At 38.2% G+C, this 26874-nt stretch overlaps 1 protein-coding gene across 1 annotated transcript in view; it reads right to left on the bottom strand.

The window, feature by feature from the left end:
- The window catches only part of LOC127437928 (glypican-1), a 54730-nt gene that overhangs the window by 6885 nt on the left and 20971 nt on the right, over positions 1 to 26874 (bottom strand). The window contains exons 2-7 of the mRNA XM_051693096.1: positions 12595 to 12753; positions 8674 to 9071; positions 4035 to 4200; positions 3473 to 3603; positions 2034 to 2171; positions 1756 to 1886 (exon numbers count right to left, since the gene is read on the bottom strand). Coding sequence (XP_051549056.1) covers positions 1756 to 1886; positions 2034 to 2171; positions 3473 to 3603; positions 4035 to 4200; positions 8674 to 9071; positions 12595 to 12753 — 1123 coding nt within the window. The remainder of the gene's footprint in view (positions 1 to 1755; positions 1887 to 2033; positions 2172 to 3472; positions 3604 to 4034; positions 4201 to 8673; positions 9072 to 12594; positions 12754 to 26874) is intronic.

The raw sequence follows: 26874 nt of genomic DNA, 5'->3' as shown, positions 1-26874 counted from the left end.
TATTCCTGATTTGAAATATATTGTCTAAATGTAATCTAGACCAACACAGGGCCATTTCAGACCATTCTGGCGCCCTATGACTTTATTATGACTTTATAAACACTTATTTGATATTGGACTGTAGACTAGGAAACCGTGGTTCGAGATCAGTCAAGCATGAAAGCTGACACGTGAGACGAGAGTATCATAGAAGTGACAAGAGATGACGTGGTTGCTTAAGAAAATGTGCTTTTGATTTCGCATTGTGTTTTTGGACACTATCAGTTAGGTTTAGGCACTGGTTAAGGATATGAATGTCAGTTTTGTTTACCTCTCATGTGTTTTTAGGACACTATTGGTTAGGTTTAGGTTAAAGTTTTATGTTAGAGAGGTCCATTTTATTCATTAAAACCTCTATCTTATATTCACCATAAAACCTTGATTGATAACGACACCGTTTCACTCGCTTTTGGCGCCTCCTGCTGGACATTTCACTGGGAAACTGCAGCCAAATGTGTAATTCGGCATGTAATTTCAAAAATGTTGCCATGGTCAAGCAATTATCATGAGACCAGGCTGGTGAATTTAGTGTGACTCTAACAAACTGTGACATTCAATATGCTTTTTTTCCCCTGCCAAAACTGTTGTTGTGATACAGTTTGCAGTGTCAGCTACTGTTAAAGCTACTGATTAGTTTTACCCATTTTTAGTATTATTTTTTTGGTAAAAAGGCTACAATGAAACCTAATGCAGGTGTCTCAAAACACATTTTTAAAAGCTGAAGTTCTTTTAACTTAAAACGCTGTCTTTTAAAAATGCGGCAGTCCTGCGTGGAATGCTGAACAAAGATGCAACGGTCAAAGACGTCCATCTAGTGCGTATTCACATAGAAAAACAGGACCCACTTTATATTAGGTGTCTTTTACTACCATTTACATAAACTTTTGATACAATGTATGTACATACGTGTTGTTACAATTGAAGTACCTGCATTTAATTACATCTGTTTTTACACCGTTTTTTGTTTTTTTTTCTCCCCAATTCCCAATGCACTCTAGGTCCTCGTGGTGGCCTAGTGACTCGCCTCAATCTGGGTGGCGGAGGATGAATCTCAGTTGCCTCTGCGTCTGAGACCATCAATCCGCGCATCTTATCACGTGGCTTGTTGAGCGCGTTACCGTGGAGACATAGCGCGTGTGGAGGCTTCACGCTATTCTCCGCAGCATCCACGCACAACTCACCACGCGCCCCACCGAGAGCGAACCACATTATAGCAACCATGAGGAGGTTACCCCATGTGACTCTTACCCTCCCTAGCAACCGGGCCAATTTGGTTGCTTAGGAGATCTGGCTGGAGTCACTCAGCACACCCTGGATTTGAACTCGCGGCTCCTGGGGTGGTAGTCAGATGTAGTTACACTGTTAACCTTAACCCCTAAACCTAACCCTTCCCCAACCCTTAATTTAAATACTAACCCTAATCTGAACCCTAGCCCTAAACCTAACCCTGCTGCAATCCTAACCCCTAACCCATCCCCTACTTCTAAACCTACATGTACCTCTACCTCCTGCGAGAATTTTGCAGAAAACATGTAGTTACACAATAAGTACATTGTATTGTATGTATTTTAATGCTAGTACATAGTAGTTAAAAACACCTAATATAAAATGGGGCTGAAAAACAAAACCAAAAAAATAGCGCAATTGGGCTTAAAAAGGTGTTCGGTGTGAACGGCCCCTTTAAAGGTACTGGAATTAAAGGTACTTTGGTAATACCTAGCTTTGGCCATGCCATTCCAACATTTGTCACCATTGGCGGTCGATGCTGTTTTACCACTGCAGAGAGCCGAGGGCAGCTGGATCCAGTACAACTGCATTTCTTTCAGTTTACTAGACACATCTGTGACCTGGGAATTACACACACACACACACACACACACACACACACACACACACACACACACACACACACACACACTTAAATAATATTGTATAAAACTCATAAAAGTTGAGACTGGGCAAAAGTGTCCCCTCTTTGTATCTGGCACACATACCTGTACCTCCAGTCTGGCTGCAGATTTGGGGCTGGGTTTGTATTCAAGGGCTGTTACTGTGCTTGCTTTCTTTTTTGGCTCATCAGATACTGAGCTCGGTGTGCCTTCCTCGCCACGGTCACCACAAGCTTTAAAAACCTGAAACACATAAATATAACCATAAACAACAAATTGTTTGATAAGTACAGAGTCCAGTAAAAATAGCACTTTTACAAGAAACACAATACAGTAGGGTCCAAAAGTCTTAAAATACCATTGACACCTGGGAGTAAACAAAGTTTTAGGATGAGATATATATATATATATATAAATATATATATATATAAGTTATGGTGTAAAATGTAGAAGAAATATTTAAGATTCTGCACTATTTTAGGTCACTAATGAAATATACAGTAAGCACATTTGTGACACTGACCATGTTAACTCCTTTTGAACAAAAGGTCAGATTTCCTTGCTTCCACTGAAACAAAATATGTTCTTTAGAACATTCTCAAATCATGCTGAGACAACATGCATCATCAGGGTTTTGCACATACTTGTGGAATCCATGCCAGCTCGAGTGCATGCTGTTATTAAAGCAAAAGATGGACATAACGAATACTAAGACATTTTTAAATTCATGTTAAATTTTCAAATAACTTTTCTCTCAAATTGTTATACCAGTTACGGAAGCCCTAAACCGCACTGTGATAATAAAATTTCACTAGGTGAAAATCCTGTTGTAGTGTGCACACTAATGTTAATCTTGTTAACTAGGTGATTTATTTTTAGGTGTCTTAGTGCCTTCCTGAGCCTATGTCCTACAATTTTGTTCTCTCTGAATTTTTTTTCTCTCTGAAAAAGTTTTTTTTCCCCCTGATTTTTTTCTTTGAATTTTCTTTTCTCTCTGATTTTTTTTTTCTCTCTGATAATGGTTTTCTTTGCAAAACATTCAGAGAACATCCAAAACCACAGACATTCTGTCACCTTGTAAGCATTAGATTTTATGCTTACTGATAGTGGCACCTGGTGGCCAAGGTTGGTACCACATGCTAATTGTTAGCTAGCAAGAAAAGAAAAAGCTCATGTGTTGCCTCTTGTGGAGAAAAAAAAAGAAGGTAAAAACAAAACAAAAAAATTTTGAGAAAAAAAGATTCAGAAAGAAAAATACAATTAGAGAGAAAATAATTCATGAGAAATTTTTTTTTTTTTTTTTTTTTTTTTTTTGTAGGACTGGCTCAGGAAGGCACAAAGACAACAACAACAAAAATTTCACCTAGTGAATTTTTTTTTTTTCAAAGTGCGGTTCAGGGCTTCCATATTAATAATAATAATAAAAAATCATTTTAGCATTTAAACATTTTAACAAGTGGTCTCAGACTTTTGGACCCCACTGTACACCCGAACCTGACCCACACACATAAGTTAAAAAAAGATGATTAATTTCTTGTTCTAACTTTGCTGGTATAGATTTCCATATTCTCCTGCATGGTGAGAACAGCCTCTGAGATTTTCACAGGAATGGAATAGATCACTGTGTCCATACTGGGCTCGGCACTAAAACTGGAGGCCACTTGTAGCATGGTTTCTGATCGAGAAAAACAAAGACTATGTTTAGTTATTTTCCAGCATAATTTATCTGTGCTCAGGCAGTACATTTACATGCACATTAAAAGTTAGATTTCAGTAAGACTAAAACAATAATTAGATTTTTTTAAATGTCATGTCAATCGTAATTTTAAAATTTTCAATCCAATTTTGTGAAGTCAGACTAACAGACCAAGATAATGCGATTGTTACTCAGCTTCGTCCAGCATGCATACACGTTAATCGGGCCAATTGGCCTCGCCGTTGTGAGCATGCATGCATGCTTGTAGTGGTCATGGATTATTTTGACAAAAAAAAGATTTATCGCTTGTTGCTGTACCAAATAGCACCTGGTTTCAACGTGGTTTTGTTGAGAGACATCTACTGTATGTATGAGGATATAATCTCAGCCTTTATAATCTCAGATTTTACCTATAAGGCTCTGCCACTCAGTGTCCAGGTCAGCTTGATTGGCCAGGCAACCCTTCATGACGTTCTTGCAGTAGTTGACGCAAGGTTTGACTGAACTAAGGCCTCGACAGTGCGGGCAGTACACCAGCTTCATAATGGCACGATTGCACTCCGGGCTCAGAGGAACCTATAGGAAAGGTGTTTATCAGTAGTGTTACATCCACTTCTATGGTCAATAAACAGAGTTCTTTTAACAAGTTCTGCATCCAATTTTAAGCACAAAAATAGAAAAGCCACTGTACTGTACATTGTGGTATGGTGGTTGAAGACATGGGCTGCAAAATTAAGTTTGTATGCAGAGACTGCACTTTAAATAAAAAATGTTCGTCACTTTGACGGACTAGGTTGTACATTTTACGTCATGCTCTTTTTTTATACAGTGGCTATAAAAATTATCTGGACCCTTTGGAATTACCTGCATTTATGTATAAATTTGTCTTAAAATCTGATTTGATCTTCATCTGTTACAATAATGAACAAACACAATCTGTTTTAACTAATAACTCAAATTATTGTATTGCTCTTGTACATATTGAATACATCATTCAAACATTAACAGTGTAGGCTGGAAATAATATGATGTCAACAAAAGCTAAATAGAGTCAGGAGTTGGCAAACCTGGCATTCAGTTAATGAAATGAGATTGGAGGTGTGGGTTAGAGCAACTTTGACTTATAAAAAGCACTCGAACATTTTGAGTTTGCTATTCACAAGAAGCATCTGCAAATATGGACCATGCCTCGCAAAAAGAGATCCCGGAAGACCTACAATCAAGAATTACTGCTTTGCATAAAGCTATATAAAGTTAAAAAGTTATCTCAAACAGCTTAGATATTCATCTGTCCAAAGTTAGACAAATTTTCTAAAAATGGAGACGAATTAGTGCTGTGGCTACTCTCCCTAGAAGTGTCCATCCAGCCAAGATGACTCAAAGGGCACAGCACAGAATGTTCAATGAAGTAAAAAAGAACCCTAGAGTGACAGCTAAAGACTTGAAGGATCATTGGAACTGGTTAACATCTCTGTTCATGAGTCTACTATACTAAAAACATTAAACAGGCATGGTGTCCATGGCAGAACACCACGAAGGAATGTTAACATTTGTCATTTATCAGTAATTTGGGTTATTATTCTGTTTCGAGTTCAGTTTAGTGTTGATTATGTAGTGTTATGTTAAATTACAATGCTTGACTTAAAGTTACCCTTGGGGAGATTAGTGTTCCTTTGAATTACCTGTAACCCTGTTTTACCAAATTAAGTCTCTTCTCCATCCCTTAAATATCCTATGGACTACAGTGGAATATACTTTCTCTTCCCAAATCATTACTCACATTTCTTCTCCTGTCTGTTTTTATGTGGGGTCAGAAAATAAAAAATGTGTTTTTGGTACAATAAACATGGACATCTGTACACTTGAAAGCGCTCGCTGTAAAGTAGAAAGCATCTTTCCTAGATGCTTCCATCTTAGCATATTACTGTATGTGTGTTTGGATTCAGGTCAACCTCTTGATATATTTTGCAATGAAAACTTAAATGTATCTTTGAAGTCTTTTGGGAGAGCCAAGTATAGAAGGCAAACTAATCATGCTGTATATTAGCCCAAGGCAACTTCAATATAATCACCTTACTGCGTGAACTAACCCATTTTCATGGTTTGATTAGACCGTGTGAGAACTTGCAAACACCATAGAATGAATGTATTCATGTTCAGTGCATGCAAATCTCTCCATATTTGCTTTGCAGTAAGGTCGTGATTCTAGAAAGCGAGTTCAAGCTTTTACGTACAGTATATCAACACAAGATGTTTTACTGATAGCTGTTTCTAAAAAATATGGAATATTACGAACCAATATATTCTCAACATCAGCAAGAATTTAGGTCTTCTCAGCAGGAATGTCCAGAGATTTCTTCATCGGGAGACTGAATCCAATGCTGTAAGAAATCCTTTAAAGAATGGAGATGTACTATTGCGCTCTACTTTCATTTGTCAAAGCAGCAGGGAGTTGTAGGAAAGTGTAGGCTAACCACTAAGGACTTGGACTGATTTTCCTTGTGGGGTGAATATAATCCGGAATGCTGCTGTTTAGTTATTTCTGTCTTGATGTCGTGGATCCTTAAAGGATCAGTTCACCCAAAAAAGAAAATTCAGTCATTGTTTACTCACCCCTGTGTTGTTATAACCCTATATGAATTTCTTTTTCTTTCTTAACAGGGAGAAATTGTGAAACAATATTGTGCTCAGTGATGTCAAACAATGGCAGTTTATGTTGACCACCTCTTCAAGCTTCAAAAGTACACAAAGTATAATTTAGAAGTCTAATAATTACTGTATGAGACTCATGATTGTTAAAAAAAGCATACGATAAGGTTTGGTGCGAAACAAACCGAAATGTAAGGTATTATTTAGTGAAAATATTCACTGACCATTGATCTCCTGTGCGCATTCATGATAGGGCACGAAAGCAACAGTTCATGCAGCCCCCTTGCGTCATTGGTGTGTTCAAGTGGAAACTCGTTTTGTTTATCTAAAAACAGGTCCTCCACAGTGATAGCGACAACAGAACACAACACAGCTGCACACAGAGAACAGAACTTACTAAAGATGTTTGAAGAGTTTGTAGTCGAAGAATTGATACATTTCTATACCCATCCTTTGGACCAGTACCAGTTCACTGTGGACGGAGTTACCCACACAATGCCGAAAATAGAAAACAAGCAATTGATAGAATGTACCATGGCTCGTCACTGCTGGTTAGGACAAAAACTTTGATTACCATAGAAAATATACCTTTTATCGCATGTCGTATGCAGTCAGATCAGGACACGGTGTGACTGTGGCTGACTGTAGCCGCCTCTGTGTTTCTGTTTGATTTCCGAGTCCTCTGTTCAAAAAATTAGGCTGGGCATAGAAATGCATAAATTTTTGACTACAAACTCTTCAGGCATGTTTAGTAAGTTCTGTTCTCTGTTTTGTGTGCAGTTGTGTTGTGTTCTATTATTGCTTTTGCTCATACAATAATTTATTAGACTTCTGAATTATACTTTTGCAATCTCTTGAAGCTTGATGAGGTATTAAATGTTAATTGTTGGGTGAAGTATCCCTTTATAATAGTTTCAAAGCAGGTTCAAAATCGATGAATTTGGGAGTTGACTGGCATTCTCTGCAACAAGGTGCTTTAAGATATTGCCCCCTTTGAATGCAACCAGATCACCTAAAGAGATACAAGCAAGTCCATTCAAACAAGTATATCTGAATAGCCAGGTTCCTCATGCATAATTTTTATAAATATACTGTAGTCATGTCTTTAAAAAAAAAAAAATTATTCTTCATGCTTGGACTTTCTCAATCACATTGCTTTGGAGCATTGAACAAAGATGCATTGATATAAGAATTTTTCCTTTCCACGATTTTCCTGGACAGCAAAATTACCCAATATGTTTGGTGTGCACTTCCAACACAGATGCTACAGATTTCTGGTTCACAGCTTATTCCCATTACCACAATAATGGAACACAAAACTTGCGTACATTGTATAAGTCTATAAGATCGATGGTAAAGGTGTTTACATACAATGCAAAATCAGGTTAATTGGCAAAAATCTACCATGCCGATTGGTTTATTCTTAAGCGGTTTATGACCAAACATCGATAAAGTAAAGCCGTTTAATGCGTTTAAACGACCACACACATTGCTTATTAAACATAATAGGTGCAAGAACGTGCATGTAAATGTGCTCACTGACAACAGGCAAAACAGGCAAAAAAGTCAGTGTTTAGTGAAAGTAAATGTTTTCTCACTGAAAGCAGTGTATGGACATACGTTTTCTACGGCGATCCCCGAATAGATAAATACACAATCAAACACATTAACATGGTAAATTTACTTGTGGAATTTTGTGAAATTCCATTTCAAAGGCAACACTATACCACAAAGACCAAGGATCATTATAGGCAGATCTGGGACAAGGTTCTTTAAAAACACCAGTCAGAGCAAGGATACAAGAAACTTTGAATATTCAAAGTACCTTGAAGCACTGTGAGATCTATCATTAAATATGTGAGAAAATATGGAACTGTTAATCTTCTAAAACTGACTGTCTGGACAAGAAGAGTTTAGCAACCCAACAGGATTTGCCAGTTCTCCACGACAGAGATGGAAAAAAACATGAGACATGAGACAATAGCAAATCGCACTTCATAAATCTGGCTTGTATGGGAGGATGGACGAACGAAGCTTTTGTTATTACTTTTTTGTTGGTATTTGCCCAAAAGGCATGTGAGAGACTGAATGATTTGGAGAAGAATCCATGGTCTGATCTTCTGAGACCTAAATGGTACATTTAAGCTTTGAAGCAAAGCACTATATTTGGCACAAACTTAACCCGGCAACTTAAATTGGAAAACCCATTAACAAAGAAGGATATCTGGATCTGCAGTGACTACAGATTCTGGAGCACAATGTGCAGTGATCTGCAAGAGCATTAAGGACAATTGGAGGACGGTTGAATTCGTTAAGTAGGTTTAGTATTAATGTGTATCACATACAGAGGACAAATTAAAATTTTCTGCAAAAAAAAACAAACAAACAATAATGTAGTACCTGAGACACCTTTCGTACAATCTCTCCCGCCACATTAAGGCCCTGGACAAATGCCCGAGCAGCGATAAACGCCCGCACCAACTTGGCCTTCAATTCACGTGGAGCGTCTCCAAAAGGACGCAAGGTCTCCGTCTGCTTGGAGGCACACTCGAGGAAGTCATCAGAGAGCAGGGAGGCGGTCTCAGGGTCAGACGCCTTCAACAGACGCTCCAAGAGCCTCATCCAGAACTCGTCCAACACCTCCTCAAGGTTTAGGGCGGCGCCACTGTAATACCGCCGCAGGTCGGCATAGAGATCACGAAACACTCCCGCATTAGGCCGGTACAGATCCCCCAGAGCTGCCACGAAAGCCTCCTCCAGCCACCGTTCAGAGCCATTTAGAAGTTCAAGGAAGTACGCTGCAAGGATAAAAAAATGGCTATTTTCCAAGAGTGTAGCTTAAGAAATGTACTGTACATCTGAATCCACTGACTTGTTTTCCAGTCAAAATATCTAAAGATCACAAGATAAATTTACTTGAAAAGCAAAATGACAAAATATTTAATATTGTATTCAGAGAAATCTGACAACATTTAGTGCGGTTTATACTTCCATACCTCATTGGCAAATAATTTTTTCTTGTTATAAAGGTGCATTTAGTAATTTTTTATGTATGTCATCTTGAATTTACACTGACACCTAGAGGCATGGGTGAAGCATCATTCAAACCCAATAGTTTTCAGATATTGATACCATTGTAGAAATTCACTATTCACAGTTAACCATGATTACTTTAATCCCTGAGTGAAAGTATTCAATATCAGTGTGGTTACTGAGATTAAGCGAGTAATATTCGGCTAGTCATGTGATCCTAACATGGCAGCCCCATGAGGGGACCCTCTCCATGTAAATTTAAAAAGCTTTTATAAGCTTACTGAAATGACTGGAGGCTTCATCTCATGTGAGTCCTCGTGATTTTATACATATTTTTCTTACACTTCTTTAGGAGTAAAACTTCTTTAATGAGGCATAATTACTGACTGCACCTTTAACCTCTTCAACTCCCGCCGGGTCCAAAAGGGGGCGCTGTGTTGTGAAAAAAGTTTATGCTTAAAATTTTCCACAATTTGAATGATGATATCAGTGAAATATGATATCTGTAAGACATAAAATACAAATGTCTTTTTATGCATCGATCACTGCTGCTGTAAGCCCCAAATAGCTAAAAACTTTATATTTGCTTTTACCTTAGGCAGTTTCTAAAAAAAATTTGCCATTTATTATTTGTCTGTGAACTTGCTTGTGTGAATAATCCAATGTTATATCTTAGATGTCCAGAACAAAATATGCGGTCCAGCAGGAAAAGCATGCTATACAAATCATCGGAAATACTGTATATGTTATCGACTAACGATGATAAAATATTATACATCATCACAAAGGGGAGTATCTCAGCTTTCTAATGACAACTAGATTAAGCTTCTAGTCCACTCAGAGGCCGAGATATTTGATGAAATAATGGGGGTAGTGCATGAATTGAAAATTAGACTGAATGTCTATGGACAAGCACATCTGTGAGGGACACCACCTACATTTCAGATTGCCATTTTGTGACAGAAGGTGACAGAGGACAAATTCATTTGTAGTACTTGCTACCATCTAGTTGAATAGAATAAGACTTTTTGGAGGGAGATGGAGTGAACAAAACCAGAATTACATGGTTACAAATTTAGGACTATATATATACATACATATATATATATATATATATATATATATATACAGCTCTAGAAAAAATTAAGAGACCACTGCAAAATTATCAGTTTCTCTGGATTCACTATTTATAGGTATGTGTTTGAGTAAAACATTTTTGTTTTATTCTATAAAGTACTGACAATATTTCTCCCAAATTCCAAATAAACATATTGTCATTGGCCACAAGCCACCAAACAAAGCCGAGCTGCTTGAATTTTTGCGCCATGAGTGGCATAAAGTCACCCAACAGCAATGTGAAAGACTGGTAGAGAGCAGGCCAAGATGCATGAAAGCTGTGATTGAAAATCAGGGTTATTCCACCAAATACTGATTTCTGAACTCTTCTTAAGTTAAAACATTAGTATTTTGTTGTTTAAAAATGAATATGAACTTGTTTTCTTTTAATTATTCGAGGTCTGAAAACACTGCATCTTTTTTGTTATTTTGACCAGTTGTCATTTTCTGTAAATAAATGCTCTAAATTACAATATTTTTACTTGGAATTTTGGAGAAATGTTGTCAGTACTTTATAGAATAAAACAAAAATGTTCATTTTACTCAAACACATACTGTACCTATAAATATAGACCAATTTTTTGGCAATTACTCCACAGTATGTGTAAATAGTAAGCTTTTAAATCTGAGTGTGAATAATTGCAGGAGACAGCCCAAAAATGCCCAGAGTTGAATTTGGTTAGAATTTTCTGAAAACACGACTTAATATCTTTGCTTCTCTAGTAAATGCAACTTTTAAGGATGTTTAGATATTTTTACCGGAAAATAAGATAAAAATACTAAGAAAATGATTTCAACACAACAACATAAGAACAAGGATTTTATAGATTGTACAAGCAGTATTCAGTTCTTTGGATCTGGGGATTATGTTTTATAATACATTTTTAATAATATTATGTTATAATAACATTAATATTTCCGCCACAAGCTTATGTGAAATTTTAAATTTGAATGAAAAATGTAATATTAAAAAAATGACCAGAAGCTTGAGTTAATATATAAAAAAAAAAAGCATAAATAAAGTTGTGATGGCATTTATTTAATTAATATACAGTATATTTGTGTTTTTGTAAAAATTGAAAAATCAAATCTCTTTGCGTTTCTTCAAAGAAGAAAAAAATTCAGCCTGTGAGTTTTCTAAAAATAAATAAATCATCAGTCTCTTTAACTTCCTTTAGAGATGAAAAGTGAGGACTTGGTATGAAACATTGAGCATTTTGTCTGTTAGGGGAATTTGTAAGACGTAACACAAATATAATTACTCTCATTTTAATAATATATGCATTATTAATCCAACATTCCCATCTACTACAATAAATTCTATTGAATGCATGTATGATTAATAATTAAAAAAAAAAAATTTAGTGGTTATAAGTTGTTTCAAAGGAATGCCATGAACAAAATATCACAAAAGTGATACAAAAGTCAAAATCAACATAATAACAATTTAATATTATTCACACATAATACTGCAGCATAATCCTACATGTTTTTGCAGGAAGTATCTGATCCAGGGTCAAGAAACTGAGAAATCTTTAATCATTATTGGCCTTCTCTATCGTTTAACATGGCTGCACTGCAGTAAAACACCATAAAAATCCCACTGTAATTGCCCCATGAGGACCACTCGGTGTGAAAGCACATGAGCTTCAGAGTTTTCCTTTAATCTGCACTCACAATGACACAAACCAGAAGAGAGTTTGGGCTTCAAAGTGCTGCAAATCCTTCACCCATAACATTCATTAACCCTGATGCCGTTAAAGATGTAGAAGAGTAAAAGAAAAATGTTAACGAAGAGCAGATGAAGTTTCATAAACTATCGCTCCAGATAAGAAAGCTGTCTGTGATAGTCCAAGTACACTGTAAAACCGTGAAACCTAATTTCTTGCAGTTGGCACTCCGTTCTTCCTCAATTGTACACTCTTGGTGGAGAAACGACAGCTTTACAAACAGCTTAAGAATCATTTGAAAATCATCTCACTGACTAAGCATACAGCTAATTTCCTGCCCATAAATATGAAAAGATACCACACTGGCAGAAGTATTTTTGAATTTTTTCAGTTTGGGAAAACTGAACAGACGTGTAAGAAGCTACAAGACAATATGCCCAATACTTAACGAATTGTGACCGATTGCAAACAACGTATATGTGTGTTTGAGGTGAGAACTCACTGTCGAATGTCCTGTACTGGGCATTGAGCGAGGCCTGTATGGAACGTCCTGCTTCCCTGACCAGACCCTCAAACTCCCGGCGGCTCAGGTTCGACAGCGTCTCCTCCATAGCACTGGTGCAGCAGGTGTAGCCCTGAGGGCAGATGCGAAGATGTTCCCCTGCAAATGGAATCAAAATATAAAATAATTTAAGCGTTTTAACCTAGTTATGGCACCATTACCATTGATGTCTATTACTCAAAAGACATCATACGTCAAGTTCTATAAGTTTTAAATCTTATCTTAAACTGATCGTGGATGAAAAGGTTGACCATGATGGCATACTTATTCAAAAAATGCATTAACCAAGATGGATCTCATACATATACAGTATATACTACTCTGTTTTATATATATATATAAGTGTTCAAGTAAAATGAAAATTTTTGTTTTATTCTATAAAGTACTGACAACATTTTTCCCAAATTCCAAGTAAAAATATTGTAATTTAGAGCATTTATTTGCAGAAAATGACAACTGGTCAAAATAACAAAAAACAGATGCCATGTTTTCAGACCTCGAATAACACCTCCTCAAAGAAAACAAGTTCATATTCATTTATGAACAACACAATAATAATGTTTTAACTTAGGAAGAGTTCAGAAATCAATATTTAGTGGAATAACCCTGATTTTCAATCACAGCTTTCATGGCATGCTCTCTATCAGTCTTTCACATTGCTGTAGGGTGACTTTATGCCACTCCTCAGCTTTGTATGATGGCTTGTGGCCATCAATCTTCCTCTTGATCACATTCCAGAGGTTTTCAATGGGGTTCAGGTCTGGAGATTGAGCTGGCCATGACAGGGTCTTGATCCGGTGGTCCTCCATCCACACCTTGATTGACTTGGCTGTGTGGCATGGAGCATTGTCCTGCTGGAAAAACCAATCCTCAGAGTTGGGGAACATTGTCAGAGCAGAAGGAAATACGTTTTCTTCCAGGATAACCTTGTACGTGACTTGATTCATGCGTACTTCACAAAGACGAATCTGCTCGATTCTAGCCTTGCTGATGCACCCCTGGATCACACTGCATCTTTTTTTTTTTTTTACCAGTTGTCATTTTCTGCAAATAAATGCTCAAAATGACAATATTTTTATTTGGAATTTGGGAGAAATGTTGTCAGTACTTTATAGAATAAAACAAAAATGTTATATATATATATATAATGGATTGGAATATATATCTACTGTATATATATATATATATATATATATATATATATATACACATACATACATAAATGTAAATCAGAACAGCATTTATCTGACACAAACAATGAGGATCTCAATTATCAATTTACACTTAATACCACCAATAAAACAAGAAACGCTATAATTGATATAACTTAGTTGAAAACACAGCAATGAACAGCAGTATTTTTTTGTAGTTAATCGCCATTAATTGCAGATTTTGAAAGTGCTGAAATTTGACACTATATGTAATTCTTTTCTTGTCAAAATGCATTTATTTACATCTTAGGAAAGAAAACAAAACAATATGTTACAATATAATGCTTCTTTAACATTTTCCAAACATAGCCTTTCACAGTATTAAGATAGAAATGCACTAAAATAGCACCAATTCAAGTAAAATTAAATGTTTCCCAAAATCTATGTGGGAATTTGACTCATTGAAAGAACTAGTTTCCCCACTGATTGCATATTCATTGCAATGTGCTTTAAATCTCTTAAACTCTCATCCTCCACGATATTAATCTTCCAGTAAACTGTGGCTATCCAATTTCCTACAGTAACCATGAAGCTGTGTTCATGATTTGCACCAGAGAATCTATGCCAGCATCAAGCACCGCTTTGAACTCACCATGAAAACCGCTTGCAGACAAAAACTTCTCATTCTGCGTTTTGGTGAGATTTGCACCTTACATAGAAATAAAGTATTTTTCAGCCTATCACACGTCCCATCTGGCTTGTTTTGTACATCAAATAGCGTTAAGAGGTCTTTTCTCCATTATTTTATCACTGACAGGGAAGTGCTGTCAGAGCTGCCAAAGCTGGAAGTGTTGTTGAGATGAAATGGCCACAGGGTGGCGCCAAAAGCTAGTTGTATTTTTAGTTGTAAATGACGTAATACAGTAAACAGGAATGAATATTTTATTAACCTTACCTCCTAACCCAGACTCCAACCCTAAACCTAACTGTCAGTGGAGTATAAATGTAATTTTAGAGCGAAAACTCAACCTCTGAATAGCGCTTACCATTGTTTATGTGCACGTAATTACTTCCTGGTTTCCATGGTACCAGAACACGTTTGAATTTATGCAAAAATGTCTGATGGACGATAGCAATTGTCATTTATTTGGCAGGATGAGGTAGATTTCCAGGTACATGAACATTCGGAAGCAGCATGTCGATTTCCTGTGTGATCATGTTGCGCAGGCATTTGATTCCACCATAGAGTCTGATTCATTTGAGTGAACCGTCCAAACAACCTGCTACAGATTGGAAAAAAATAGTTTGTTACTGCAAAAGCTGCTCTGTTTTGAAAATAGCTGAGCTGCTTGCTGTTAGGCCACTGAAGAATGTTGTTAGTAGCGCTTTTAGTTAATTACCTAATACTTTTTGGTTACTTCCCAACACTGGTCAACACTAAAATCTGATTGAAAGTAGGGCTGTCGATTTAATGCGTTACTTCGGTGCTATTAATTACACAAAAAAATAACGTAAAGAAATTAACGCAGTTAATCATGTCCCTGTAATAAGGAATATTCCTTATATCTGAGAAATTCAAGCTTGGAGTACCACCTAACCTGTTTTCTCCACAGGGAAGTAAGCAAAACTTGCTGTATAGGCAACGCACAGCTTATACAGAGAACAAACCACACTTACAGAGAGCAGACTACACAAGATGAGATCACGTTCTTGCGTACAAACACTGAACAAATCCGAACGCAGGGATCTCAAGACGTGTTTTTTCTAAGTTTCAAACTTCATTTAACTTGACACGTCGACCTACAAACGGTATGTTTATGACGCGACGCTACCGAGACGCTCCAAAAGCGTCCTTCTGACGCAGGTGTATATTGACGCTTCTTTAAACAAGCCCTTAAAATAAATCTCGGACTGAATTCAGTCGCAAAATGGATTGCTGTGAACTGTATGCCAAAGCTTGGCTTATGCTCAATAATATGGAAATAAACAATATACTGCATTCTAAAGCCACTTTTTGTTTTGTCTTTTTTAATGCTTTACTTGTGTGCCAAAATACTGTAATGAATTTTAATTATCTGTATTATTAGTTTTTAAAAATATATACATTTTATTGAATTATTGTTATTTGAGGGGCTTTCTAAGCAAATATTTATGTATGCGATTAATTGCAATTAATTTGATTAATTAATCGGCATACCTTGTAATTAATTCATTTAAAAACTGTAATCGATTGACAGCCCTAATTGAAAGTATAACTTACCAATACGTCATACAAACTTGATCAAGGGCTTCCAGCCAAGTGGAATTCAGCTCAATTGTGGCTATTAAGGATGCATGAATCTGCATAAAAACAATTTACATTTTAATGCTCCTGGCTGATTGAGTCAAATCTTTACAAAGCAGTTATTGCACTGTGTTACCATGTAAAGGCGTAAATACACACCCAGAACTGGGTCAGTCAGGGCAAGAGCTTCTTGAGCCCGGTTGACATTTAGCAAACAACTTTCCCGGCTGAGTCTATCTTGGGTCATGGCTTTGGGAACTGGAGCGCGAGATGCTATCGCTGCCATGCATTTTTTATGCCGCCTGACTGCAGCAAGAGCGAAAAATCCCAGAGAAGCACAATTTTATGTATTCACAGAAGTAAGACTGTAGCAGAGGGGGCTGAAAAATCACTTTCACCATTTTATGGTCAACCTGAGAGGCGTCCAATCAGATCTTGTGTGCATTTGCAGTTTAGTGCCTGGAAATGTTTGTTTTTTTTTGTGCTAATGCAGTTTTGCCCAGACTGCACACCCTTGAGTGCATCCATATACAGACTTTATACAATATTTTATTTATCCAAATTTAAAGTATGGCGAAGGAAATACAGGAACTCTCAAATATTTTCAATACTGAAATTATTCTGGGCCCCTGGTTGAAAACACTGGGTATATACAATGGTATTTACATGGTACTCCAAGGTATTTTAAAGAATTCAAATGTTATTTCCATGTTACATGTGTCAAAAACACAGTATTGCCATTGTACATGTCCAAAACCAAAAACCAAGGTGGTATGATGCTATTAAAAAAAAAATATAATAAATAAATAAATAAGGAAATAACTATGGGAACAAATCTGAAATGTCTTGGGGGGCTGTTCACACCGAACACATTTTGCCATCCATCCACACTGTTTTTAAATTGTTTTCCAATGCTAACATGCTAGACAGACATTTTTTACCATTAAGCAGTGTCTCACGCAGGAGCACGAGTTAAAAATAACTTGCATCTCGATACACCTGATTTCTGGTTTATCCGTGGAGCTACAGCTTGCTTTTTTAGCACAACGACAAGTTCAGTGTGAACTGCCCCTAACACTGTTATTTTAAAGGAGATTCCCTATTAATTTATTATGATTTTACAGTAGTTACAATAACTGTGGTAACTATGGTATTTCGGTGGTAAACTCTAGTTGTCGTGGTAAATGTGTGCAAGTGATCTGTGATATATACAGTATATACATATATATCTTATATCTTTCAGCTTATCTCTCTCGCTCTCTATATCTCTCATTGTGGGGTTGTAAAGACCAAAGTATACTTAGGTCAGATGTGAACGCTAGGTGTCTGCGTGCAGGACGTGTGGCACAAATTTAGACATCAGCAGAGTGCTCGAGCATTGAACGTGTGTGGCCTGATTTTTCTAACCGGGGATACTCTGAAAGAGCAGTATCCACCTTTTTCCTGGGGGTCTACTGGGGAAACGGATGTGTGTGGGACTTCCACTGGAAGTTGTTCTATAGCATTCGCTAGCTTCAGCTGCATTCATTTTAGACCCTGTTTACAGCTGGTATTAAGACGAGTTTCGGATGATCTGATTGCAAATGGTCAGCACTAAATTGTAAACGGGTGCAAAAAGTTTTGTGATTGGATCCCAAAAAAACACATACAGAGGTAGTCAAAAACGCATGTTACCACATTGAATTTGAGGTGTAAATGCCATCCTAAATGATGCATCCCAGACGGCAGCGAAGCACCATCTGTCAAACAATCGCTGCACTGAATAAAAGTTTAAACTTGCATGCAGATTTAAAATGAAATACCCGTCTGATCGGACAACTTGCAAAAGTGATTACATCCCCAAGCATGAGAACTTCACGGCTCTTTTGTTTGAAATGTTATGTTAAATTTTAACTGCATCTGGGAATTTTGGCGCACCGGTTTTGTTTGCGCTTTCTTTGTCTTTATGACTTTTTTGCAGATTATTATTGTTCAGGAACACACTGACATAGTGATTGATGTATGTCTTCATGAAATCAGACACCCTCTCCTACAAAACCCAACACCACAACGAAAGAATGAATGGACATACACTGCAACAACGGGATGTAGGAAAAAGGTGGATACTCATGGGCCTGGAATAATTTGCACTTATAAGTGGGTCCACATTTGAGCCATTGCTGTCACAAAGAAGCGCTAGAAGAAGATGTAGTCAACACTAAACTACAAGAGATCACGGTAGAAACAACCAAAGCGGATGTGCAAGTGTAGAACGTGTGTGTGAGGAGGTCTGGAGATACCTGTATTTGTATACCTTGACTCTGAAGGAATATAAAGACACCTTTATGGGAACTCCCGAAGAGAAATAGTTCAGTCTCTCATAGCGGTCGTAGTGTGTATGCACGTACTATAAAGTATATTTTTGAAAGTTGAGTACTGTATACAGATGCTAAGAGTTCGTGTCAAAACCGAAGTATACTTTGAACTTAAGTCTCCAGGACAAGGTTTCAAACACGCTCCACTGCATTAAATCACATGTGCGCGTATAACGAGCCCATTTTAAACGTGCGCTGATGTACATAAACACGCACCAGGATACTGAGATCATTTTCTGTGTTTCACACTGTGCCTGATGTCTCGTGGTGTTAAAAAGACTTCAGTCTCATTACGGATCACATCCCAGGCCCTTCATTTCTGTCCGTGAGTGGCGCAAGCGTGTGGCCTACATATCAATGGGCACCGACGAGGGAACGCGAGACACAAGACAGATGAGGCTTTTCTTCCTGCTCTGGCACATAAAGGAAGAATATGCAGAGACATGTGCCTGCATACCAATGCAGGCACAGACATATATGCACAATTCACAAGCCATTACTACTGGGACAGGGATGTCGCTTTGCACATTAACTGTGTGAAAACGTTACATGTGAGATGGAGAGAGAAACAAATGCTGAGTTTCGAACAGCATACTACCATTCTACTCATACTATTTTGCCAGGATGCAGTGTGCATGTGCACACTACACAGTGTACATTTTCTGTATGCATGGAATATCTGGACTACTACATTTGACAAAATAGGGAGGGAATTTAATGAGCTAGAGACATTTTTATACAATTGAAGTGAATGGGGCCAATTTTTTGAGGGTTTTAATGGCAGAAATGTGAAGCTTCTAATTTTAAAAAAGCACTTACATATATACTTCTGCTAAAACTCGCATATTATTGGAGCTGTAACCGTGATTACATTGCTTACCTTGATTACAAGGTTTCTGAAGTTGTAAAACTGGATATAACTTTACACATAAAAGGTAAGTATGCTATTTTATCACGCTTAAATCATGTTAACATGCATATTCTTTGTCTTGTGGCTATACTTTTGAGACAGTGAGTATTTTAATGTTTACGAACTGGCCCCTTTCACTTCCATTGTTTTTTTTGTTTGTTTTTTTTATTTTCTCCCCAATTTGGAATGCCCAATTCCCAGTGTGCTCTAAGTCCTTGTGGTGGCGTAGTGACTCACCTCAATCCGGGTGGCGGAGGACGAATCTCAGTTGCCTCCGCGTCTGAGACTGTCAATCCACGCATCTTATCACGTGGCTTGTTGAGCGCGTTACCGTGGAGACATAGCGCGTGTGGAGGCTTCACGCTATTCTCCGCAGCATCCACGCACAACTCACCATGTGCCCACTAAGAGCGAGAACCACATTATAGCGACCACAAGGAGGTTACACCATGTGACTCTACCCTCCCTAGCAACCGGGCCAATTTGGTTGCTCAGGAGACCTGGCTGGAGTCACTCAGCATGCCCTGGATTCAAACTTGCAACTCCAGGGGTGGTAGTCAGCGTCTTTACTCGCTGAGCTACCCAGGCCTCCATCCTTTCACTTCCAAGTAAGTGCCTAACTGGAACCCAGAATTTTAAAGAAAAGGAGGGACGAGTCGAAATTAATCTTTGTGGTTATCAACATTATGCCACAAATCGACTGAGCTTGACTTACTGAACCCAGAATATTATTTTAATAGGTTCACCCTAGTGTATACTACTTAGAATGCAGTAGGCAAGTATTCCATTCCAAACATAACTAGAGAAAGACAGACAAATCATGTGTATGCATCACCCATAATTCCAGTTAGATCCAAAGATGCAGGAGGCTCGCAAAGGTAATATTCTGCATAAGCTAAAAATAAATCCAGAAGAATTATCTCTCCTCTGTTGCATATAATATAAACATTGTTCAAGCCTTCTTGTGCTGCTGCGTGTGTGCGACAGACCGCCACCAGAGCAAGACCCAGAATCAAAAAGTGACTGAGAATCACCTGTCAACCGCCTCCATCTGAGCTGAAAAATCAAGGGTTCCTCCAGATAGCGTAATTGTCAGTGATGGACAGCTAAAAAGATAGCCAAGCAGGACGACAAACAGGCCCAGAGGAATATAGTGGAGAAACCTTGTGTTGTGTCAGATGAGGCTGCACAGCCCTTCATGTTAAACTGTTAAAGCGTTCAACCAGTGTTACCAGATCTTGCTAGAAAAGCAAGCAACTTGGTCTGACAAAATAAGCTAAAATAAGCTAAATAAGTAATTCACCATACAAGAATCCATCTAAGTAAATGACACTTATTGTCCAATACATTTCCATGACTTTTTAATGACCTTTCCAGTTGTTTGTGATTATGGATAAGAGTTATTAAAAGTCATTTTTATTGGCCCGGTTGCTAGGGAGGGTAGAGTCACATGGGGTAACCTCCTCGTGGTCGCTATAATGTGGTTCGCTCTTGGTGGGGTGTGTGGTGAGTTGTGCGTGGATGTCGCGGAGAATAGCGTGAAGTCTGCACATGCGCTAGGTCTCCGCGGTAACGCGCTCAACAAGCCACGTGATGAGATGCGTGGACTGATGGTCTGATGCGGAGGCAACTGAGATTTGTCCTCTGCCACCTGGATTGAGGCGAGTCACTATGCCACCACAAGGACCTAGAGCGCATTGGGACATGGGCATGCCAAATTAGTGAGAAAAAGGGGAGAAAAATTTTTGTTGGCTTGACAAAGTCAACATACTGTTATTCTACAGACAAGGTTTAGGGTCCATAATCACTAAATCAAGATCAACATCCACCAAACTTTGCACAGACCTTCAGGCTGTTCTGTGACTTTTCTAACTGTTCTTCTAACTGTTTACACAGCGGAAGATCAAAAATTGGAAAAAGTCCCATAGACTTACATTGACGTTTGTTTGTGAATGTTTTTGAATTCAAACTACAACTGGTAAACAAACCCACACTAGGTATTGAATCTGCTTTAAAGCTGAAGTCTGAAATTTTTGCAAAAATAAACTTTGTTTTCAAAACTTTGATTTCTGAATACGCCCTCGTCTGCCGTTGGTAAAACAAAGGGATAGTCCCGCCCCCAACTTACACCATTGGTTGAGTAACAGTGTTGGGGCGGGTCTAAGCGTGTCACTCAAAACAAACAGAGCAATTTTCATAGTGCCACAGAAACACAGTGTTAACAGCTTTTGAGAAAATTAACCTATGAATGGCTTACTTATAGTTGTCTCTGCATATTAAGGTATAGGAGAAAGTATTTTAACACAGAAAAAGTAGGTAAGTGTAGCAGGCATTGAAGTACCATGTAGCTAGTAAAATGCAATCTCTTCTTTCACCTAATAAATACTGAAGCTGTGTATTATTGTCCATCTTTCTGAAGACAGGGCAAATATTTGTTTGGGATATATTTGGATATATTTGTTTCTGAAGATCCGCATAGTTAGGGCAGATGGTGAGGAAGTGTTCCTCTGTCTCTATATCTCCTTGGCTACTGTATGGGCATGTCCTGCCCTCTCTGGGCAGCCAGTTCTGTCGATATCTGCCGCTCTCTCTCTCTCTCACTCTCTCTCTCTCTCTGGCCGTTGGGCCTGTAAAACCATCAACATCAAAGTTTGTCTACAAACTTTATCTAGTTGACTATTGCTATTAGTGCTTGGCATACTTTATTGAGCTATGGGGGCAAAGCCTAGTGCCACTGTAAACTAGAAGCACAAAACATCACAACATGTAACTGCCCATATTTTTAAATGACTATATGAAAAAACTAGTCCGAAGCTTTAAATAAGAGGATATGGCAACATGTGCTTGCTTTCAACACTACTGGCTCGATCCCTTCAGGGCCAGTGACTATTTAATCAAACAATTGCTCCATTCGGCGTAGTGCTGAGCACTCTTTTTCCTTTCCTCTCCCACGAAGGCCTTTTCGATTTTCGCTTACATGCTTCATAATGCATCAGGGTGTCAACTTTTGAACAGGTCATCACAGATAACTAAGCATTTTTGAACAAAGCACAGGGAAAATACACAGTGACTTGCTTACAAGCATTTTTAGAGGTGCTTGCATCATTATTATTATCGCTCATACTTAGTGTTTGGGATTTAAACAAAGCCATAACCCTAAGTATTAATCTTCGGTACGTCCCGCACCATTTGTGGTACAGACATGAATGATACCTCAATTTGTGCAGTTTGTTGAAGAGAGGTGTGCTTTTACTTATGATTTTTGTCTGGCGGATGATAAAATGTGTGAAATTAATACTGTAGACTTACACTGAAAGAGGGACCCAAAATATATCTGGGGATCAGAATATCATAGAGATTTGGGGGTGGGCTAGTAAGCAACCAGCCAGAACACCCAAGTAACTGCACTACAACATCCTGGCAACCACCCACAACATCCTAGCATCATGATGATGACTTCTGCACGAGTAAACGCAACTCACATTTTCTTCATAAAATGTAAACATCTAGTAAATCCTAAACATTTCAGCAAAATCACAAGTAACCTTGAGTATTGTGAAGTATGAATGGCCTACTCATGAACTTTCATACTGTACATATATAAATCTAAAACATTTCATTTTCAGTGTTCTTACAATTTTAACCCCTAATCCAAACCCCAAACTTAAAACTAACCATGAAGTCTAACCCCTTGGCCAAGACCTAAACCTAACCATGACTTTTATTCAGAAGAAAGATTTTTATTCTGAAGAAAGAGAAACAATGGGAATTGAAGGAGCATTCTTATGATTTTTCCCAAATTTAACCCCTAATCCAAACCTAAACCTTAACCTAACCATAAAGTCTAACCCCTTGCCCAAAACCTAACCATTATTTTTATTCAGAAGAAAGAGAAACATCGGGTTTAGAAGGAGCATTCTTACAATTTTTCCCAAATTGAACCCCTAATCCAAACCCCAAACATTAAACTATCCATAAAATCTAACCCCTTGCCCAAAACCTAACCATGATTTTTATACAGAAGAAAGAGAAACATCTGGTTTTGAAGGAGCATTCTTAAGATTTTTCCCAAGTTTAACCCCTAATCCAAACCTAAACCTAACCATAGAGTCTAACCCCTTGCCAAAAACCTAAACCTAACCATGAATTTTATACAGAAGAAAGAGAAACATCAGGTTTTGAAGGAGCATTCTTACTATTTTTCCCATATTTAACCCCTAATTCAAACGGCAAACCTAAACCTAACCATAAAGTCTAACGACTGACATAGATCAATCATTTGTTTTGCATTAATAAATATGGAATGAGTAACTAGATTTGTTCACAGAAGTTTCCTTTCTTAAAATAAAGTGTTGCAGAAATTTGTTGCCTGTATTGTATAGATTTGAAATTCAGTTTTTTTGATTGGTTGGCCTAAAAGTCATATGTTTTTATACGAGCCAAGTTGTTTGATTACTTGGTTTTAGATTTAATTTAGATTTGTATGTATCTTTACTTAAGTAACCTTTAGTGTTGTGAAGTATACATATTGCTGATGTTTAATACATACGAATCTGAACAATTTAAGTTTCACGCAAGTCTGAGAAATACAGTGAACAACAAAACATTTAGATGGGATTTTCAAAAGCTGACACAATGCGATGCAAATGAAATGTGCTGACTGATTTCCTGAGGCCTGTCTGACTGCATTCCAACAAGCAAACCAAGGATAATTCATAAAAAAACACTGGTGTTGACACGACAGACTAAAAACACCCTCGTGTCTTTTGGATTGGCTTCTGAAAATTGACTTGGACCGACTTCAGACACAAAAAGGTGAGGCCTCATTTTAAGAGCGAACAACCAAACAGTAAGAGGAAGTTCTTTTAAGGAACCCTCTTCAAGTACACCTTCAAAGCCCCTGACATACCAATGTGAATAGTCCTTTTATTTTCCCATCTCCCTTTCCTTCTTTACCTGGGAGGGGATTTGAGTGGACTCCTTTGAGATGAGAGAGAGCAGCCTGCCTCAGGCGCTGCTTTACCAGCAACAGGTGTGTGAGGATCTACAGGTTAGCACGGTCGTGGTTTGAAATCCCTGTGCTGGCCAAAAAACATGCTTATGTCCTCTGTGCCTGATTAACAGGCTGTCTTGGAGTAATGAGAATCTGTTTGGTAAGCTTGGTTCCCAACCAGACCCTTCTGGATGTCTCATAAACACCACACCCCGATGTTATCGCATAAGTACCACATAGCACAAGGTTTAGGAACCAGCAAAGCAAGCAGTTTATGTAAACATACTGAGAGGTTTATATCAAGTGAAACAAAAGTGGAACAACTGGATCTTAAGAGCTTAAGCTGATATACTAACATAGATACAAATGGATCACTCTTATTACTGGTGCTTGCTAAGGCAAACAACACTATAAATATTGCTCATACTTAGGGTTAGATATTTTTCAAAACCCCTAAACGTGAGAATTAAACTTTGGCACGTTACTAGTCCCGCAGAGTTTATGCTACGGACATGAATAATGCCTCAAATAATGTGCCTTGTTGATAAGGTTGCCAACTGTCCCATTTTAGCTGGGACATCCCGTATTTTGGCCGAAAGAGGTCCCATCAGGGGCGGTACTCAAATGTGATCTTTGGGGGTATATTGATCTTTAGGGAGGGCAAATGTTTACAACCCCGCCTTGTGTCCCATCCAGGTCACCTTTTTTCCTGTATTTAAGTGACGAAATGCAAGCCCCCTTAGCAACTGGAATGCCCTGGCAACCACCCAGAACATCCTAGCAACACATAGCAATGTGCTAATAACAACTCAGCAGATCTTAGCAACTGCATAGGAACACCCCGGCAACCACCCAGAACACTCTAAAAAACATAGCAATATGCTACTCAGAACACCCAAGACACCACACAGGAACATTCTGGTAACCACCCACAACACCAAAGAAACTGAAATGTGTTATCCACTAAGAACAACGTAGTCATCACATTTATGCCTTGGCAACCACCCAAAAACACCCTAGCAACACACAGCAATGTGCCAACAACCACTTAGAACAACTTAGCATCTGCATAGGAACACCCTGCTAACCACCGTGAACACCCTAACAAGCAACATATAGCAAAGTGCTAAAAACCACTATGAACACCCTGGCAACCACCCAGAACACTCTAGCGACACGTAGCAATGTGCTAACAACAACTCAGAACAAATTAGCATCTGCATAGGAATGCCCTGCTAACCACCGTGAACACCCTAGCAAGCAACATATAGCAAAGTGCTAAAAACCACTATGAACACCCTGGCAACCACCCAGAACACTCTAGCGACACGTAGCAATGTGCTAACAACAACTCAGAACAAATTAGCATCTGCATAGGAATGCCCTGCTAACCACCGTGAACACCCTAGCAAGCAACATATAGCAAAGTGCTAAAAACCACTATGAACACCCTGGCAATCACCCAGAACACCCTAGCAACAAGCAGCAATGTGCTAACAACCACTCTGAACACCTTAGCAACTGCATATGAACACCCTGGCAACCACTCAGAACACCCTAGCAACACATATCAATGTGCTAACAACCACTCAGAACAACTTAGCATCTGCATAAGAATGCCCTGCTAACCACCGTGAACACCCTAGCAAGCATCATATAGCAAAGTGCTAAAAACCACTATGAACACCCTGGCAATCACCCAGAACACCCTTGTTAGCACATATCAATGTGCTAACAACCACTCAGAGCATTAGCACATTTTATTCATGTCTACATTTTTAATAACATTTCAATTTCAAAAACTATCGGTGACTCACAAAACTCCTACTGCAATCTAATGAAATATTTATGATTTAAATGTTGCTTGCAAAATACTTTTTGCCCCCATAATGATGTAGTAATGATGGCATCTACCAGCAGGGGCTAACTGGCTCATGCTAACAAGCCAAACACTGACCTCAATGTACCTATAAATTCCGGATTAAGAGGACGTATTGGATTTAGAACCACATCTGACAGTGTGCCAAATCTGATTTTGTATATTTTTGCTGTTTACATGCATACATCATACAGTAGATCTTATCTTTGCCAGATCTGTGAAAAAAATCTGAATTGGTTGATGTGTAATACTGTCCATCCAAAGCTGGCCTGCATTCACAACTAATCTCTAAATCTGACCTTGATTTTAAATATGGGGTCACAGGGTGACATGGCGCTTTGCCCAAACATTGGTCTCCATTAAGAAGATAAGCTGCCGTTAATGAACACAATCCAATATTTTTGTAATCCTCAGTAGACCCCTTTCTTCTGAGGACATGGGGAAAATACCCACACAAAAACGTGTGAAATTAGGTTAGGAAGCCAGAGAATTTATTTGTTGGTTCAAAAGTGTGTCAAACACCTCTACATTTGTGACAGCAACACAGGTTTGACTACATACACAGAGGTACATGATTGTGAATGAAAACTGATGAGGGATTTAGTCCTTTTTAAGATGACATTATAGAAAATAATCCGGAGTATCCAGA

This window comes from Myxocyprinus asiaticus, chromosome 49 (genome assembly GCF_019703515.2).
Source record: "Myxocyprinus asiaticus isolate MX2 ecotype Aquarium Trade chromosome 49, UBuf_Myxa_2, whole genome shotgun sequence".
Classification (NCBI taxonomy): Eukaryota; Metazoa; Chordata; class Actinopteri; order Cypriniformes; family Catostomidae; genus Myxocyprinus; species Myxocyprinus asiaticus.
Note: the sequence above shows the minus strand (reverse complement) of the source record. Positions and strands in the feature narration are given on the sequence as shown.